The sequence below is a fragment of the Pholis gunnellus genome (genome assembly GCF_910591455.1).
Source record: "Pholis gunnellus genome assembly, chromosome: 17".
Taxonomy (NCBI): domain Eukaryota; kingdom Metazoa; phylum Chordata; class Actinopteri; order Perciformes; family Pholidae; genus Pholis; species Pholis gunnellus.
Window position 1 is genome coordinate 14,519,144 of NC_136544.1, and position 18,022 is coordinate 14,537,165.

Here is an 18,022-nt window from a genome sequence, read left to right on the forward strand (position 1 = left end):
ACTGGTTTGAACTGGGCGGGGTTCAGGTGGAACAACGTGACGGGTTTAGGTTTCTTCCTGAACTATAAGTGATTGTTGCTAATTTAATCATAGATATTAGAGAGAGGATAATAGCCTAGTGATATTATTATTATGAAGGAATTGATTAGATAGTCGCAGGCACTTCAATACTAAAAAACAACTGGTAGCCTGCTGCTAACACTTAATGTGAAGTCCTCGTCAGCTTTCCATCATAATATTCTTTGGTCCCATCTGACCAAGCCTGTTTCTGCAATATCAGACTCTCTTTTAGCCTCTTTCATGTGCTGTGCAGTACTGTAGACTAAGAGTAATAGCTCATTTGCATTGAAGTACTAGATGTTTTATAGTTGCATATTTATGACTAAATCATGACGGTGTATTTTATCGTCCTTTCAGACAATATGGCGCACCATATCCACCCAATAACTGGACATCTGTATAGAAACTTTGATGCTGTACCAGAAGATACACCAAAGATCCAGGGCTACGACTTCAACCAGGGAGTGGACTACCGCGCCCTGCTGAAGTCCTACCTCAACACAGGCTTCCAGGCCACCAACTTTGGCCTGGCTGTCCAGGAGATCAACAACATGGTAGGATGGGCGCTACACAGGGAGAACTTTGGTGAATGAGCATGAGCAAACAATAAAGTAGGCCAATTATTACAATTAGATAAGATATCAAAGCTCTGCAGATGATGCTTAACTTTATAATTATTTTTGTATTGATTTTATTTGCATACACATAAGATTTCATAAAATCCAAATAATGAAAAAAATAAGAAATGTGAGGGGAGAAGTCAAGAGGCCAAAGGTTTATACAGCAGACCTCAAAACTAACAATGACAAAAAAGAAAAGTAAGCTAACATCATTTAGAAAAATAATGTCACAAAAATCTGATGACATTTTCCTTTCAAATAATTTTTTGGAGGATACCAAACTCTTGATAAGCTGTACTTTGAGTGACCATCCCTTAAGACCACCGACCAAGAGAAAAACACTACAGAAATGCAGCTGAGATTCTGCTCCTGATGTTAAAAGCACTTAATGGTCTGGCTGCAGAATATATAGTACATGACATACTTCCATCAATGTCCTCAGGAGTTAGATCAAGAGCATTCAGTGCTAATGCTCCTAAAGTATCGGACAGCCTGAATGATGATTTTAGTTTTTCACTTACACTATCTTCTTTTTAGAATAAACAGAAGACATGCATTCTAAATTGATTATTTTGAGCTTGTGTTCTGCAAATAAATAACTTTGCGTCCTGCTCCACATCCACAGATAAAGAGGCGTCAGCAACCGGTGAAGGCGGTGAATGGAACTGTTGAAGATCCATCCACCTGCCCCTGCCTCAGGAGCTGCACCATCTTCCTCAGTTGCACGTCAAATCTCATCAGCTGTGGAGTCAGGGAGAGTATCCGCTACCTCGCAGAACACAAAATGGTACGACCCTCTTCAAATATATCGAACCATTAGAAATATATTATTTGATGTTATGCTAAAGCAATACACGCTCTAGCACGTATTGTACTACAGCACATTTGTTCCTTAATGCAATATATTTCTTTCTCTGTATAGGTGGATGTCTTCGCGACCTCGGCTGGAGGTATAGAGGAGGATCTGATCAAGTGTTTGGGCCCAGTTTACATTGGAGACTTTTCTATGCCTGGCAAGGATCTATATGACAAAGGCCTTAACAGGTCAGAGAACATGTCAGACATAATCAGAAGAGGATATTTTGAGACTAAAATAGAACAAAGAAAGGTTTCAAATAAGTGAACTATACCAGAATGCTAACATGCTCACACACTTTGAACGGGTTATGAAACCGTCTCTCAATTTCATACTGATGGCTTTATATGAGCCTCTGACTACGTTTGTCCGCAGGGTTCGCCAAAATCAACACAAAATAAATGTTCCTGTAACTTTAACATGGAGTTGACAAGGCTCTTTTACACTGTCAGCTGTTATTTCATATATATATATTATTATGTTGAGAAGAATTAACTTCGTTTGCGTGTCACTTTGTGTCACTGTAGGATTGGAAACATTCTGATGCCCGAAGAAAACTATCAGAAATTTGACAAATGGATGTGGCCGATCTTGAAGCAGATGCTGGAGGAGCAGAACACTCAGGTGCTTGGACTCCATTTTTAACATTTGTCTAGCTGTTTTTCTAACATGTTCTACATTTGCAAGGTGATAATTCCAAAATGTAAAAAAAACATATTCATAAAATGAGTCATATTATACCTCATTTTGATACCTAATATTTTCTCTACTTTCAATATCCCTTTTGAATCACTCTTGCATTACAAAGGCTTTACATCAGCAGTTGATCATGCTAATCTATTTATTGTGGCAACTGAGACGTCCTGATCCGCTCACACTTTAGTTATACCTTTTTCTGTGATGTAACTTCTTTCAGGGCGTTCGCTGGACTCCATCCAAGGTGATCCATCGGCTGGGCAAAGAGATCAACAACCCTGAATCTGTTTGCTACTGGGCCTACAAGGTGAGTCCTGGTGCACATCAGGCCAGTGATCTGGGAAATGCTAATTTTCTCACCCACTAGGCAAAGATTTTGGACAAATCATTGTACAATGTGGGTCCAAGCAGTGATCTGGTGTCTGTTTCAGAATAACATCCCGGTGTTCAGCCCTGCTCTGACAGACGGCGCTATCGGAGATCTGTTCTTCCTCTTCTCAAAGGAAAACCCCGGCTTGATAGTGGACATAGTTGCAGGTAAAACAGCCCTCATTGGTGCTCACTTTATTTGTTTCTGTGGTGTTCGTTGGTCTTATATAATGCATTTAATTCCAGATATTTCAAAATTGAACAACCTGGCAGTGGCTGCCAACAGCACAGGGATAATTACCCTTGGAGGAGGCGTGGCCAAACACCAAATATGCAATGCCAATTGCTGGGTGAGTCATTTTTGACCCAGTTATTTTCGTTTTGAATAGATTTTGCACACTCCCCCATGCACACAAAAATATGTGCTAATATCAAGCATTCTCCTTTGCTCCTAGCTCAGTTTACTGCTTTTAAACACTGCTTTGACTCCCTCCAGAGGGACGGAGCTGACTACGCGGTGTACGTGAACACGGCTCAGGAGTTTGATGGTTGTGACTCGGGGGCCAGACCTGATGAAGCCGTTTCCTGGGGCAAGATCAGACCAGATGCCAAACCTGTGAAGGTATCTATTATAGTTTGGATGTATTGGATACTTATACATAGGTTGTGTTAGATTTACTAGTGTTAAAGCCTTAAATGTGCACAAAGCCTGTGTTTGGTTTGTCGTTTTAATACACATCTCGTCATTGTGTCTTTCCAGGTGTTCGGAGATGCGAGCATTATCTTCCCCTTATTGCTGGCAGAAACCTTTGCAGTTAATGCTGAGGCAGCTACTGGCGAGAAGAAAGAATGACATCAATGCCTTCTCCAATTTCTTTTTAGCAGAGGCAACACTACTTATTTCATTGTCTCTATCTTTTATCTTTAGATTTTTGGTTTTTAAGAATCCTTTTCTGTGGGGCCATTTTGCTTTTATTAGACACTAACAGCTAACACTGATCAGCTGACATCAATCTCTAAAACACATGCTACTCTACCTGTGCTAGCAAGACGCTAGTAACTTGGTACCCGTTCCTGGTTGGTCAGAACCTATCCCTAGAACCTGAAATGGATTGAATCCATTACTGTTATTTTTTGCAACTATGGCTATTCATAATGATGTCAGACAACTGCATTAACTGTACTCTAAGTATTGTAGCTAAGTATTTTTGCATTTTTGACTCCAAAAATGTGTTACTTGTGGACATATATTTTGTTTCAGAAGGATGTGCACATGTAGTTGTTTTAAAAAGGCTTCCAGGGCAGTACAATAATATGCTATTGTTTTTTAAAATATTTTTTTGGGGTGGATAGAGAGAGGTAGGGGAGTATTTTGACCTGAATCCTTTTGGCAGCCCATTCAGATAAATCTCCCCACGCAATCAAAATTACTTTTGGTACTTGTTCTGCACTGCAAAGCTTTTTTCATGGAGGTGAATCCACCTATATGTCCCACAGCACTTGTTGTGATGGTGTGTTTGTTTGGTTGTTGACACACCTCCATCGCTGCCAGTTTATGTTTTAATCTAAATGACATTACAAAGTCCAGGCTTGTTTCACAGTTGTGCTACAGCTGTACTGTATAAATATGCGAGGAAATACAATTGAAAGTGCAAGGTGAAAGAAATTTGAATTTGAATGAATTTTATACGTTTAATTTTAAAGAATTACTATCTCTGAGATGCTTCCATAAAACAAACAAAGCTGATTTGTCTGCCATTACCTCAAATGTCGACAATAACCTGAAAGCATGAGCATGTGTTAGTGTGCATGTGTGTGCGTGTGTGTGAGAGAGAGAGAGAGAGGGAGAGAGGGAGAGAGAGAGAGAGAGAGAGAGAGAGCGAGCGAGCGAGCGCTTGTGTTCCATTTCAAAAGACAGCAAGACATTTTACAATAAAAAGTTTCAGTCAAAATGGGTCATATGTTTCATTGTAAACCTTCAACTGTAATAAAATAAACATTTATCGACGGGCAAACGGTATTCAATGAGAGACTGTATTTAATGTCACACACAACACCGGAACCGGATATGGTTCATCATAATGTTTTGAACTTTGAACAGTAGTTCGCCTTCGCATCCCCGTTCATATTCCTACGTTACATGACATTTGAGTCTTCGTTTGGTTTATATATATATATCTTCAGGGAAACTTTAGGGTCACCAGTTTGTTACACTGACTTGGAGACCAGCGGTTAGCATTGTCAACGGCTGGGCTCGTTGTCAATAACGGAACGTTAGCTACATGAAGCTAACGTTAACCTGCTGTAACACTCGTTAAAGTTTGTCTTTTTTTTCTTTGCAACGAGTGTTTTTTTGTATTTATTTTGTTTGTCAACAGACACATGTCACAGATGACGTTACTGCCAGAGGAGAGGAGGTGATGATGTCTGAGGAGACGGGGACAAACGGGGGCCAGGGTGGACCATCTCCTGACCCCGTGAAGTCTCCCAGTATGGAAGCTTCTGGGCCTGACCTGCACGGGTAAGACCGTCTTCCACACTCAACTGATATCATGTCTCACAAGGATATGTTATGAATACGTCATTACTATGTATTTCTTCCAGTCTTCTGCCTGCTGGTCTCCCATCATCTGCAGACGTTAGCCCCTCACCCTCTGCTGAGGCCAGTGGCTTGTTGTCATTACCGTGGGAGATGGTGACCCACATCGCCTCACACCTCCCTGCTCAGTGTGTCATCACTGTGCTTCCAAAGGTCCGTTTTTTATAGATTGTTGAGCCCATCACCTCCCTAAAATTGCTTTTGAAGATGTGTTGTTGGCATTTTCTTGCTAATTTCTTACTAAATGTCATATTGTTCTCTGTTTCACTGTATATTCCCCCAAAAAATACTGATACCATCCTCTTCTTTTTAGGTCTGCCATGCATTGGGTAATGTGGGTAAGGACAACACCGCCTGGCAGCTCCGGGCACACAGACTGATAGGATCACGAGCTGGCTTCCCAGTGGGGCCGAGGCAGGACTTTGACTGGCCGTCTGCTTGCCTGGAGATGGAGCAGCTGATAACCTGCTGGACAGGCCAAGCGCAACTCGTGGCGAGACGGACCAAAGAGGATGAGGAGGCAGAGGAGCAAGTGGGACTGCAGCAACGGGCGGGGCAGGATGGGGAGCTCGTTGCAGAAGGACAGGAAGATGCGAGAGAGGATGCAGTAGAAGGGGTGGGAGTGGAAGCGCAGGAGGTCGCGTATGGTGCTGATGAAGGAATGGAGGTGGCGATGGAAGGTGAGGATGATGAAATGCCGCCCATAGTACGTGGGGACCGACTGGCAAGATTAAGAGAGGAGTTGGGAGAAAGACTGGAGGATGATGCAGCAGCCCTAATGGAAGAAGAAAGGGACCGCATGATGGTGTTTGGGGCTAATGAGGGGCAAGTTGGTGCTCTAAATCGCCAAGAGGACTTGGTAAACCTCATGAACCTGGGCAATGGAAGACGAGTAGAGACGGAGCAACCCAAACCCCTCAGAAGTCCTAGCCCACCCCCAGCGCTGGAGTGCATCACCCTTCCTTCAGACCACATTGCACCGGTCAACTCAGTCCTCCTTGTGGGGGGAGAGGGGGCGGTTTGTGTCACAGGCTCCAGAGATTGGAACGTCAAACTGTGGGATCTACAGACGAGCTCTGGTGGCACGCTGCTGCACACATTGGGAGGGCGGGGGGACTTCAGCACTCACCGGGGCTGGGTCTGGTGCCTGGCGTCTCAGGGACCTCTGTTGGCTTCGGGTGGCTTCGACAGCACGGTGAGGCTGTGGGACCTCCAGGCCGGCGGGGCGAGGAGAGGCCTGATCAAGTCTGGGGCGGCTGTCCACTGCTTGTGCTTTCAGACGGATGTGTTGCTGGCGGGTACATTTGACAAGAGGATCAGCATGTATGACACCCGAGGTGAGGGGGGGGATTAGAATACAGATTACATCTCAGTTTAGTGGCTGAGTGTGCATGAAGTACAAAGAAAGGTCATTAGTTTTGACACATGACATCACTCTAAAGTTAATTTTTGATAGCAGTTTGCCAAATTAGGAAGACGAATCACTTTCTAAAGGGTGTTCATGACATCATTTGTCTACAGCTGCTGAACCGCTGGTGAAAAGCCTCCGTCTGCACGGTAACGCTGTAATGTGCCTCGCTGCAGACGACAAGTACATCATCTCCGGGAGTAAAGACTGCACTGTGGTGGTCTACGACCGGAGGGCAGGCAAGGGCTTGAAGAAAATTCGGGTAAACACACACACACACACACACACACACACACGTACTTTACACTTGTGTGCATTCATGCTCAGACGCACCTGACACCCAGACTAACTCCAGCCAACACCTCCTCCGTTTCTAGCTGAGCTCTTACCTGCTGTCCATGAGCTACAGTGGCTGTGAAGTTTGGGCGGGAGACAACAGCGGCATGCTCCACTCCTTCTCCATGCAGGCGGGCACCTTAAAGCCTCTGTCCCAGTTCGATGTGGGACACACAGCTCTGGTCACCGGCATCCACAGGTCCCCCGGAAGCCTCTACACCTGTTCATCTGATCGTACCCTCAAGGTAGGACGAGGGTCCTTCTTTTTTTTCCACTTTGCCTGTTGAACTAACTCTGCTACAGTCTTCTGAAGTTGTGATGTATCGTCTGTATTGCAGGTACATATCCCATGTGCTCCTCCAAGGACATTATGCACACTGCGTCACCAAGCTGGAGTTAATGGGGTCAGTGCTTTGTACCACCATGTATAGATAATAACAATGTCAATCTGTTGTAACTTTAATTTATAAAAAGATCAATTTTGTATTCAACAAGGCATGTAAAGTGTTTTTTTTCTATGTTAATGAACCCTTATACAGGCTCACTCTCATTTCTGAATGTTTTTCTCTCCCTGTGTCTCTGCTCTACTCCGCCTGTCTGTCTCCAACGCTCAGCTGAGTGTGGAGGCTGGAGTCCTTGCTGTAGCACCGGGGGATGTGAACGTGAATATCTGGAGGCCCAGAAAATAAAAGACCAAGAAACCTGAAGCATTTTGGGGAATTTGCAACCTGTACACGGCACAAAAAAAAAAGAAGCGTCTCTCTTGCCTTGCAGCCTGTCCGGCTGTATCGACATGACAAATGAACTGTGCTGGAAATGAAGACAGTCGAGTCCTTTTATGGTACATATGGCCAAACAAATGCTTTTATTCGCTGCACTAACAAACACAAAGGCTGCTTTAAATATCCATGTCCAGTTGTTTCATTAAGTTGTGGTGCAAAAAGTCATGATAGAGGTACAGTTGGGAAGATTCAGGTCACTTGTGTTGGTTCAGCTAAAAGCCCTCGAGCCTTTGTTTTTTTTAATACCTTGTTAGATGTTGTTGAGATATTCCTCCACAAACAGAAAACAACATAATTAAAACAGTGTGCAAACTAGTTTGTAGTATTTACATTCTCGCAAATTCACTGACCCCATTACAGCGACTGACATTGTACCAAAAGCATTAAGTTACTTTGTGTGTTCAGTAAAAATACTTCTACCCTCTGTGGCACAGCCGACTGTATCTGTAAAGCTGTGTATTTGAACACTCCTCAGTGCTAATCAATCGGACCTTTTTTGTAGGTACGTGTGTGAGAGTTTGTGTTTGTTTACTATTTAATTGCTTGGATGCATTTAACTATGATGCACAATTACTTGACAGATGCATATATTAAAACACATTGAAAGACTTCTTCCAGAGAAGAGCTAACTGAATAGCCTGAACATGTGTCTGATTTATTGGCTGGGTGTGTTCACTGCACCGAGGGGAGTTATGATTGAACAGCTCTGTGCTCAATGTTTGGACAAAGCTGCTATTAATATTATTAATTACAAATTGTTTACTTGAGTCCTAAGTCAAGTTACTCATGTTAATGCCTTACTATTGGAAGGTTGAAATCAAATCTTTTAAGGGACAAAATTGATTTTATAATGTAAAACAATCATTAAAGTCCTTCCTCACCTATGCCGGGAGTTGTCTTTAAAGTAGATGTAAAAAAAAAAAAAAAGTGTAATAGTTCGCACTATCTCAGTGGTAGGCAGAAGATGCATTGCCGCTCTAGAAGGTTTATTTCGTCCACGTGTGACAGGAGAGAATCCGTGTTTGTACTCCCGACGGGAGTGGTCCGTGTGATGGGCTCCTCTCAGGACTCTCAGAGCAGCACACAGCTCTTCTTGTCTTTGAACGGATTGGACGAGGCAGCGATGCCGGTGAGCAGAGGGTCCTGGCGCCGGTGCTCCTGACAGTACCGGACCAAGTCTACTGCAGTCAGCGAGATCTGCTGGGACAAAAAAGGGGACTGGGTGGCATTTCACAGGATGCACGACACTGCATTGACGATAGAATCGTGTAAACCACTATTTGATATTGGATGTCAATAAAGCGTGTCAGTACACTATATTTAAGGGACTATGGACATATTCAAACAACTGATATGTTGTGCTGTTCAGGTATCTGGTGAAGCTGTAGCATGCAAGCAGTCAACAGATTATTCAAGTTCTTACATACCTTTATTCTCTCCGTGCTCGCCTCCACCCGAAGTTGATCCACCAGTTTTTGGGCCTGAATAACACTGTTGCTGCTGCACATCTTTCCTGACATTGCCTTCAGTATAAAGACTCAAGGAAAAAAAAAACTGCTATCTGGACTCAATAGCCATCAAAACCAAAAAGGAGCAGCGGGAAAATGATTTGGAGCAGCAGTTATTTACTCAAATCCCAGAGAGTCAGCACGCGTTTGTGCAGGAGTCTGAGAGGCAGCTGCCTTTGCTTTCACCTCTGCACCCCGTTTTTATTCACTGTCGGGGGCAGTTCAAAGGCTCTGTGATATAAAAGGTCATGCAGCACAGTGTTGGAAATGTCACAAACATCACACATTACTTCACACAGCCACCACAGATGAAAAGAGTATTGGCTGAGGCATTACGCTATATATGCTTCAGGTGTGCTTTCTGCGTTTAAGCCACAACGTGCGCTTGCTCTTTACAAAAGGTGCAGCTGACTTTGACAAAAAAAGTTTATGCTGTTTATGCAATGATATAAATGTGGTTGATTGGATAAAGAAACGTTATTTGGAATCTTCATAAAATGTGTTTCCATTGTTGCTACTGGAAATATTGTAATCTACTTGAACATTTAGGTGAAAGCTGCTGTTCTTACTTTGTAGAGTGACATTATTTCCTGCCGAACACAAAGTTAGCTTCTAAAATGCACTGTTAAAGTTAAAACAGTCACTTTTATAGAGACTCATTTATTTTGTCCAGCTCAATAAAGCCATGTACAATAACGTACAATAACGTAAAGGTGTGACTGAAACCATTCCTCACACTAAGTCATTTTATGTACTATATAATTGATATGGTACAATAATGTATCTATCTATCCATATAAATAGTGCAAACTAAGTTTACATATTTTTCAAAATAAAGAAATTAACATTTAATGGAGTAAATCAATAGTTTTATTCACATTTTGATAAAAGGTTTTATTCAAGTAAAAAGGTACAATTTAAGTACTTATTTCCCTGATTAACAAATCATTTAAATGTTTAAGAATCAACGAAATCAACTCAATATAAACTGAAATATATACAATTATTTAAGATAAGACAAACTGTTTATGAGTATAATTGTAAACTAATAGTGCCCTAATGTGTAGTTTTGACTGATGTGCACAGAAATACAGTTTGGTCGAGTTTGTCCCTTCGCACTTTCCGTAGTGAGAACTTGTGTTTCGCAGGCGGAGACGATCCATGCGTTGCTTACAGTAATGCAAGTTGCCGTCCTCGTTGAGTCCGGTGACAGCCGACTGCTACAAAGCCATCCTCATCATCAACAGACGTCTCTTCAAGTATAAGTATATTTTCCATCTCCATACATGTTTTTATTCACGACTAAAGTCAGCCGATACGACAAAACCAGCTCACAGTTAGCTTGTCTGCTAGCTAACAACACACCACATTGCCTGAATAAGAGGTTCAATGAGAATTTCAGTTTTTGATAAATATGCAAATAAATAATCTGAATATGTGTTTCCACTTTGTCATTGTTGGTTAATGTCTGTTATTAATTTCAAGCTAAATCTATTGCACAAAGAACACTTTTAAAGTCAATACTTTTCTTCAGCCAGAAAGCCTCAGACTGGTTAAACTGGATTTAGTTTGATCCATTAACTCACTGAATGCTTTCTCTAAATCCTCTTTATTGATAAGTACCATTGGCTGAAGCTCCTCACCCAGAGCCCTTTTTGAGAGCTGTACGTAGGAATGTTTTGTGAAAAATTGTAATGATGTTGAGTTTATAAGATATTAATATATGAAGATATTATTTATAATGGCAGCTCAATCAGGGCTCAGTTCTTTAGTTCATGTCAGTCAGCGCTGACTTAGATCACGTCCATTGCCACTTGCTTTGGGCTCTCGTGGGCATTTTCTTAAATAATAACCGCGTCACTAACATGTTTTCTTTTTTGCTTTTGCAGTAAAGATGGCAGACCATGCGCCGTCTGTTGCCTTGGACGCCGTCCTTATGCCAAGTTGCGACCTCCCAGAGGACACGCTGAAGATCAGAGGCTACGACTTCAACCAGGGGGTTGATCTCCAGGCAGTGCTGAAGTCCTACATCACCACGGGCTTCCAGGCCAGCAGCTTGGGTTTGGCCATTGAGGAGATCAACCTCATGGTGAGAGCAATTGCTGGGTAGCAAAAGGTTATCTCACAAAAGAAATTCCATTCACCTCCATTGTTTGGAGGATGGAGGCAGAAAACCTCAGAGATGAATATCTTAAAACCTGAGCACATGAAGCAAAAAACGATCTGTATGTATATTATATGTTGTAGAGTCAACCGACCCTAATGATACAGTAGCCCGTGATCACTCTGACTGTGATCACTTATAGTGTTGACCATTGTTGTCGAATGTCTCCACACCCACAGATAGAGAAGCGTCTTGAGCCGGCGGAGGAGGGTGAAGGGACTGCGGGTAAAGAGTTGGATGAACACCGCAGCAAGTCGGGCTGCACCATCTTCCTGGGTTACACCTCGAACCTCATCAGCTCCGGAGTCAGAGAGAGCATCCGCTACCTGGTGGAGCACAAAATGGTACAAATGTATAAAGTAAATTATAGTTACATCCCAGGTAACATCTAAAAACAATCAACCGCTTCAACGGGGAGGCTAGTGTATCAGAATCTGTCTCTCTGTCTTAGGTGGACGTGGTTGTGACCACAGCTGGAGGCATAGAGGAGGATTTCATCAAGTGTCTGGCTCACACGTACTTGGGAGAATTCAGCATGTCTGGCAAAGATCTCCGCATGAGGGGCATCAACAGGTTGGCAACTACTGATACATTCACAGCCTCAGAATGATGCTGTTTAGGGTGCTGTTCAAGGGGTATTGTCATTTTGTAACACAGGTTGTAGTCCATTGATGAAACTCAAGAAAAACAGGACAAAACAAAACAAAAACAGTGGTCAATCCTGCATTATTTGAATTGTCGTCCATCAACTTTGACTGTGTTTGAGTACCAATCATCATCGATGTAAACACACCCATACTACCGTACTATTTAGTATGCCAGGAAAATACATAGTATGTCAAATGCAGACTGCCAAAAATACCAGGATGTCCTACTGCATCCAGTCGCGATTTGCGGTATGCAAGCCAGCTTGTTTTTGCAGGGTTTTGTCAGCCAGGTACTCCTCTTTAGAAGTCCCAGCTTATGTGTCAGATTCCCTAATTTGTTTATTTACATCTGGTCCAATTGTTGAACCCCTTCATCTCTCCCTCCTCCTCTGTGCTGGCTGGATGCAGGATAGGAAATCTGTTGGTGCCTAATGACAACTACTGTAAGTTTGAAGACTGGCTGATGCCCATCCTGGACCAGATGCTGTTGGAGCAGAACACAGAGGTGAGGTCTCTCGTGTTAGTAGGGCCGTCCTGAGACGACTAACACGTGTACGGTTTTGTTACATGATTAAATTGACAGATCTGTCAACTTTCTTCACAAAGAATCACACAAAAGCACAGCTTTAAATCTTGTGTTTACCAGATGTGCTCATTAGTTTCTTGGAAATAAGTCATTCAGCATAAAAAATTAGAAGAAAATCGCCGAAAGGAGAGGGAAGCCCTACTTTTTAAAACTTAAACTCTATGACACTCGTCATATTCATTCAGGTACATACATGGAATTTGACCGTTGCATGTAACCCATCCTGAGCATTAGGAGCATTGCTCATTAGCAGTGTTTGTCTATTGCACAGTTGTATGAAATAGCAGTACTTGTTAGTCTGACGTCCTCACATAAAACATGTGTTCCACAAAGTGGTTTAGTCAGGATGTTGCACACTTGTCTACATCGTGTAACATTTGACTTTTCTTATTTCAGGGCACCCGTTGGACTCCCTCCAAAATGATCCATCGGCTTGGCAAGGAGATCAATAATCCTGACTCTGTGTACTACTGGGCCTACAAGGTGAGTCCTGGTTTACATTGGTAATGTGTTATATCATAAGGGACCCCAAAAGTCACAACACAAAGTTAAACTGTTAATTGGACTTGTTACTCACTTCATCCAGCTTCCCGGACTCTGCTTAGTTTGCACGTACAGTGTGTTTTTGTCTATACGTCAGTCATTAAACGTGCTGTATTATTATTATTATCTGCTTCAGAATAACATTCCAGTGTTCAGTCCTGCTCTGACGGACGGCTCTCTGGGTGACATGCTCTACTTCCACTCTTATAAGAACCCGGGCCTGGTGTTGGACATAGTGGAAGGTAAAAGCAACATCGCTGCTACAGAACAGGATCCCCACATCTGTCCCAGTGACAGCCGTCGGTCATTTTGTAAACGTGGACTTTATTTCAGATATTCGCAGGATTAACAGCCAGGCGGTGTTTGCCAAAAGGACGGGAATGATCATCCTGGGAGCCGGGCTGGTCAAACACCACATATGCAACGCTAATCTTATGGTAACTACGAGATCTTTGTTTTTGGCTTTCTAGATCTCATCGTGACATCAGCAACTTTGTCTTAGTATTTCCATTTAATGCTCCTTCATACTTCCATTCCACGACAATTCAGATGGAAATACTGTAGTATTTCCTATTTTTAATAAATAATAATAATAATTATGATTACTTTCCACATTAAGATTTTACATGCCAATCATATCATGAGCTTTTAAAATAAGTTTCATTTTTAGAAATAAAAGTAATATGAGTTCCTCGTCCAACAATGACCAACTAGGTTTGTTTTTAATGAGAACTTTTACTTTGATGATATAAACACATTTCTAAGTGACTTTTTCAATGCAGGACTTTTACTTGTAACGGAGTAATGTTTTTATAGCAGTATTGCTACTTTTACTCAGCTAAAGTATCTGAATACGTGGACATTTTGTGGGAAATTCTGCCAAACTATGATAGAAGTTTCGAAAAATATTGTTGTCTACGGTCAAAATACACGAGGCAGCAAAGCAAACCTCCTCAAAACCAGTTCCCCTCCCGACCCACTGGCTCTGCCCTGTCTCCTTGCAGAGGAACGGAGCTGACCATGCGGTTTTTGTGAACACGGGTCAGGAGTTTGATGGCTCTGACTCTGGGGCCAGACCTGACGAGGCCATATCCTGGGGCAAGATTAAAATGGATGCCAAACCTGTGAAGGTACCGATATTTATACCATGAGTATTAGCCTTTTAGCAGCACTTTGATACTGCAACTAAACAGTTTTTCAGATTTGTATTTGCTCTTAAACAGTGTTTGGCTGACAACAAACACTTCCTGTTGATGTTTTAGTTGAAAATGTGTCAGTAACTGTTCATATATCACACTTTACGAATATGCACAGCATCTACGATGACTATCTATGACGAGTGGATTTTACCTCCATTCACATACAACCTACAGCAGACAGACGGCTTTTATTTTTCGCTTTTTATTTGACATTGTTTTCTATTTGAATACATTTCATGTGGTTGGAAATCATGTTATAGCACATCAGAAGTGATTACCAGGCAAATAAGCTGAGCAATAGTTTGCTGGATGGACCCTTGAAGGAGGGAAGAAGAAGCGTGTTTCTAACACGTTTGGCCTCACGGTGGCAGTGTTTGCACAGTGTTTGATCCAAGCGCATGGTGTGGCGTCAAAGCACCAACACATAAATGTGAACTGGAATCAGTTTAGTGTAATAAGTGTGTAACAAAACACAACGTCACAGAGAACTGCTCCGCTCTTTGTTCCCAGGTGTATGCAGATGCCTCTTTAGTCTTCCCTCTGATTGTGGCCCAGACCTTCGCTCTCCACGCCGACAAGCTGACCGCCGCCAAGAAGACCGATTAAACCCGTTAAATGCTCTGTTAGAGACGACCAGCTTTGCTCCTCTGGCTCTTCCCTCGTTGGACTGATAGCAAATACATATAAGTTAGATCTTCGAAACAGTTCTGTCGAAAATACGTGATTATTATTTGGGCAGGTGGTGAGGGTCTCTATATTCAGATAGCTGAGAGAGTAGCATGCTGTTGCATGTACCAAAGAGAATGAATTAGCCGAGTGTGTGTGTGTGTGTGTGTGTGAGTGTGTGAGAGAGAGAGAGAGAGAATAGTAATACGCTCCTCAAGCAATTTTATTTAAAAGCTGTGATTTATTTCAGATAAGCTGGGGCATGGCACACCATCACTTGTATATTACTTCCCAGTTTTTTTTGTCATATTCTCACAGGATGGAAGCTGTCTGAGTATCTTAATAAATCGTAAATTAATAATGTCTCCCTATTACAGGCGGTCTTTGTGCAGGAGGTCTGTGTGAGAGAGCCACAAGGGGTCCAGCATGTGACTCTTGATTTCACATGACTGTGTTTGTGATCTTTGTTAAAAGGATGTTTAAAAAAAGACAAACAAAAAAACCGCTTCACGGAGCACACAAGACATAAGTGATCATCTATCATGAAATATTATATTTTGAGTATCTAATGAAGGGCACAGCTCCTCAGTTGCATTAGGAGGATACAAACTGCAGAATGTGTTGCTGTTGTTGACCACTTTATAAGATACACTTGTACAATCCAGTATGTCTCCGCCATAAATCCTTTTTTAAAGTTTATAATGTTCAGTTTTTGGTGACCTGGGAAATGCGTAAATTCAACTACATGTGTATTAGCATGTGTTTATTAAAGGCGGTGTTTTCAGTGACATACGAGGGGGCAGACTATTATAGAGTAAGAGCATCACAACTGCTGCGTGTGCGGTTAGTGATCACTCGCTGGGTTGGACTCTCAGCTCCTTCCCTCGCTGCCTTCTTCAGCAGAATCACAATGCATAATGTAGTATAACGATGAAGCCATTTCCCATCACAATACATCAGGCTGCTATTGTGGGAGTGGATATTTCCTCTGGCTACTCACTGCTCCCATATCCGTTACACACAGTCACTGTTACAGTTTCAGCCCAGTTATATTTGCAGGATTTGCAATGGAAATGTCTTTTTCTTTTTTTTTTTGTGGGAATGGTGACCTTTCCATTTTTGGAAACGGAGAAGTGGAATTGGAACTGGGATAAGGTCAACTTTCCCGAAACCTCAGCCCCATGTGTCTCTCACACACACACACACACACACACACACACACACACACACACACACACACACACACACACACACACACACACACACACACACACACACACACACACACACACACACACACACACACACACGCGCGATTTGGGCGTTCCTGTCTTGGTATGAACGGCTTTTCCATTCAGTCCGTCTAACATTTCCTATTGGTGGTGGCACTGTGTTGACCCAGGGCTGGACAGATTTCTTTAACAAGGCAATGATGTATGGATTCTCAGCACTATTGAAACTTATGTTTGCTCTGTGCTAAATGGAAAGATTACACAGATACTGAGAGGGCTGAAAAGAGTGAGATTGTGTGTGTGTGTGTGTGTGTGTGGATGAGCTGTAGTCACGCTATAATAATATTGTGTGGCGTCTGCACAGAGCAGACAGTGTTTCCCCCCCTCCTCCTCTGCAGAACAATCAGTACACTGTGTGATGTGCAGGGCCACAGCAGTTATAATGGCAATTATGTCGTCTCTCGGCCAGATTGGCAGCTTTTTATTTATTTTTTTATGGATAGAGATAGGGAGGGAGGGAGGGAGGGAGTAAGAAGAAGAAGACAGAGGGGGAGCTGACCTGCTGCGCAGCTGCAGGGTGGGGTGGATCTGTGAGGAGTGGAGGGACTAGAAAGGAAATAGACAGTGGGTAGATTTGTGCACATTTGCATATCTATCAATTTAAGTGTGTATGCAAGACCATCATTTCCACCCAGGTTTATTGTTTCTTTTTCCTTTGAAGTCATAATGTTCAGTCACCATATTCCAGATAACAGAGAAGAAGTGCTGATAAAAGTATTGGTTTTAATCAGTTATTTCCTTATGCAGGATACAGACTTGTTTGCCCTGGCTTTTGCCTCTCAGGCTGCGAACAGTCTGCTCCATATTATTGGTGAATCACTCCCCATTTACTATAAAGTACACAGCATGTTCTGTCCACCACTTTACTTGAGAGTCATAATTGTTTGTGTGTAAATGTATCCGCTATACGGTGCCCTTAAAAAAGTGTGTGTTCATGGCATGGACTTTCTGCTGTCAACCCCACAATGCAATGTTTCTCATTTTACAGAAGATGTATTTCTATCAGTAATGATACTGATACTGAATGATTACTGCTCACTATTGAGTAGACGATTGTGTGATTATAGTGAATGAGCGAAGGTGAGGTAAGACACTGTCAGGTTTGTGGGGGCTGTGTGAAGCCTGAACAGAATACCTGCAGACTCAGAGCTGGAAAAAAGTAGTGCAAACAGCTCTTTTCGGGTAAAAATGAATGCAATCTATATTTCTGTGGGTAATATTCTCTTAAAAATACGCTCAAATTCAACATTGGTCAACAGTAAACCGCAGTGATTATCGTCTTTTATCAGGCATTAAAAAAAGCCAAGACGGCAGCATAAAAAGTTTCACATAAAAGAGTAAACGACGGACTAAAAAAGCACAAAAGATCGAACAAACAACTTAAGAAATTTCACAAAACATAAACAATTAAGACTAAAGACAAACAGCACAACATCGAACAATAAATCCAGTAACAGGGACACGTGCATTCAGTGGTCAAATAGCTTTTATAAAAACATATAAAGAAAATTTTTTGAAGTAGGATTACTTCAACAAGAATACAATAGTACAAATTGCCCATAAAAGCTTTATTTAAAATATATATATATAATATATATATATATATATATATATATATTTGTACTGAAACCAAACCTATGGCCTTGTGCTTGTGCATCGTCCTGCCTCCTTATCTCCACCTCTGTTTACTG

The 18,022-nt window shown here is 42.1% G+C and overlaps 4 protein-coding genes across 5 annotated transcripts; 3 read left to right on the forward strand and 1 right to left on the reverse strand.

Annotated features, from left to right (window-relative positions):
- Nucleotides 1-422: 422 nt before the first annotated feature.
- LOC306709480 (deoxyhypusine synthase-like) lies at nucleotides 423-3,552 on the forward strand (the record flags this gene model as incomplete). Of its 2 annotated transcripts, XM_079177653.1 has the most annotated exons (9): nucleotides 423-614; nucleotides 1,306-1,467; nucleotides 1,603-1,724; nucleotides 2,064-2,160; nucleotides 2,453-2,539; nucleotides 2,664-2,769; nucleotides 2,848-2,951; nucleotides 3,098-3,223; nucleotides 3,362-3,551. In XM_079177653.1, 9 exons carry the CDS (start codon nucleotides 423-425, stop codon nucleotides 3,452-3,454), a joined length of 1,089 nt encoding a protein of 362 aa, XP_079033779.1. In that variant the 3' UTR covers nucleotides 3,455-3,551. The 2 variants fall into 2 exon arrangements, with proteins under 2 accessions (XP_079033779.1, XP_079033778.1); XM_079177652.1 differs by having other exon boundaries at nucleotides 2,664-2,951; nucleotides 3,362-3,552.
- Nucleotides 3,553-4,698: 1,146 nt separating this feature from the next.
- Nucleotides 4,699-8,618, forward strand: fbxw9 (F-box and WD repeat domain containing 9). Its single transcript, XM_079177101.1, has 7 exons — nucleotides 4,699-5,122; nucleotides 5,206-5,353; nucleotides 5,514-6,537; nucleotides 6,722-6,870; nucleotides 6,986-7,189; nucleotides 7,283-7,348; nucleotides 7,559-8,618. Exons 1-7 carry the CDS (start codon nucleotides 5,022-5,024, stop codon nucleotides 7,631-7,633), a joined length of 1,767 nt encoding a protein of 588 aa, XP_079033227.1. The 5' UTR covers nucleotides 4,699-5,021; the 3' UTR covers nucleotides 7,634-8,618.
- A 133-nt stretch (nucleotides 8,619-8,751) lies between these two features.
- Nucleotides 8,752-9,246, reverse strand: LOC306709075 (guanine nucleotide-binding protein G(I)/G(S)/G(O) subunit gamma-7-like; the record flags this gene model as incomplete). The annotated part of the gene is made up of 2 exons (XM_079177102.1): nucleotides 8,752-8,923; nucleotides 9,154-9,246. 2 exons carry the CDS (start codon nucleotides 9,244-9,246, stop codon nucleotides 8,798-8,800), a joined length of 219 nt encoding a protein of 72 aa, XP_079033228.1. The 3' UTR covers nucleotides 8,752-8,797.
- Nucleotides 9,247-10,363: 1,117 nt separating this feature from the next.
- dhps (deoxyhypusine synthase) lies at nucleotides 10,364-16,061 on the forward strand. The gene is made up of 10 exons (XM_079177654.1): nucleotides 10,364-10,493; nucleotides 11,124-11,323; nucleotides 11,578-11,742; nucleotides 11,850-11,971; nucleotides 12,454-12,550; nucleotides 13,028-13,114; nucleotides 13,311-13,416; nucleotides 13,508-13,611; nucleotides 14,179-14,304; nucleotides 14,884-16,061. The coding sequence occupies exons 2-10, from the start codon at nucleotides 11,129-11,131 to the stop codon at nucleotides 14,977-14,979; spliced, it is 1,098 nt and encodes a 365-aa protein (XP_079033780.1). The 5' UTR covers nucleotides 10,364-10,493; nucleotides 11,124-11,128; the 3' UTR covers nucleotides 14,980-16,061.
- Nucleotides 16,062-18,022: the final 1,961 nt, after the last annotated feature.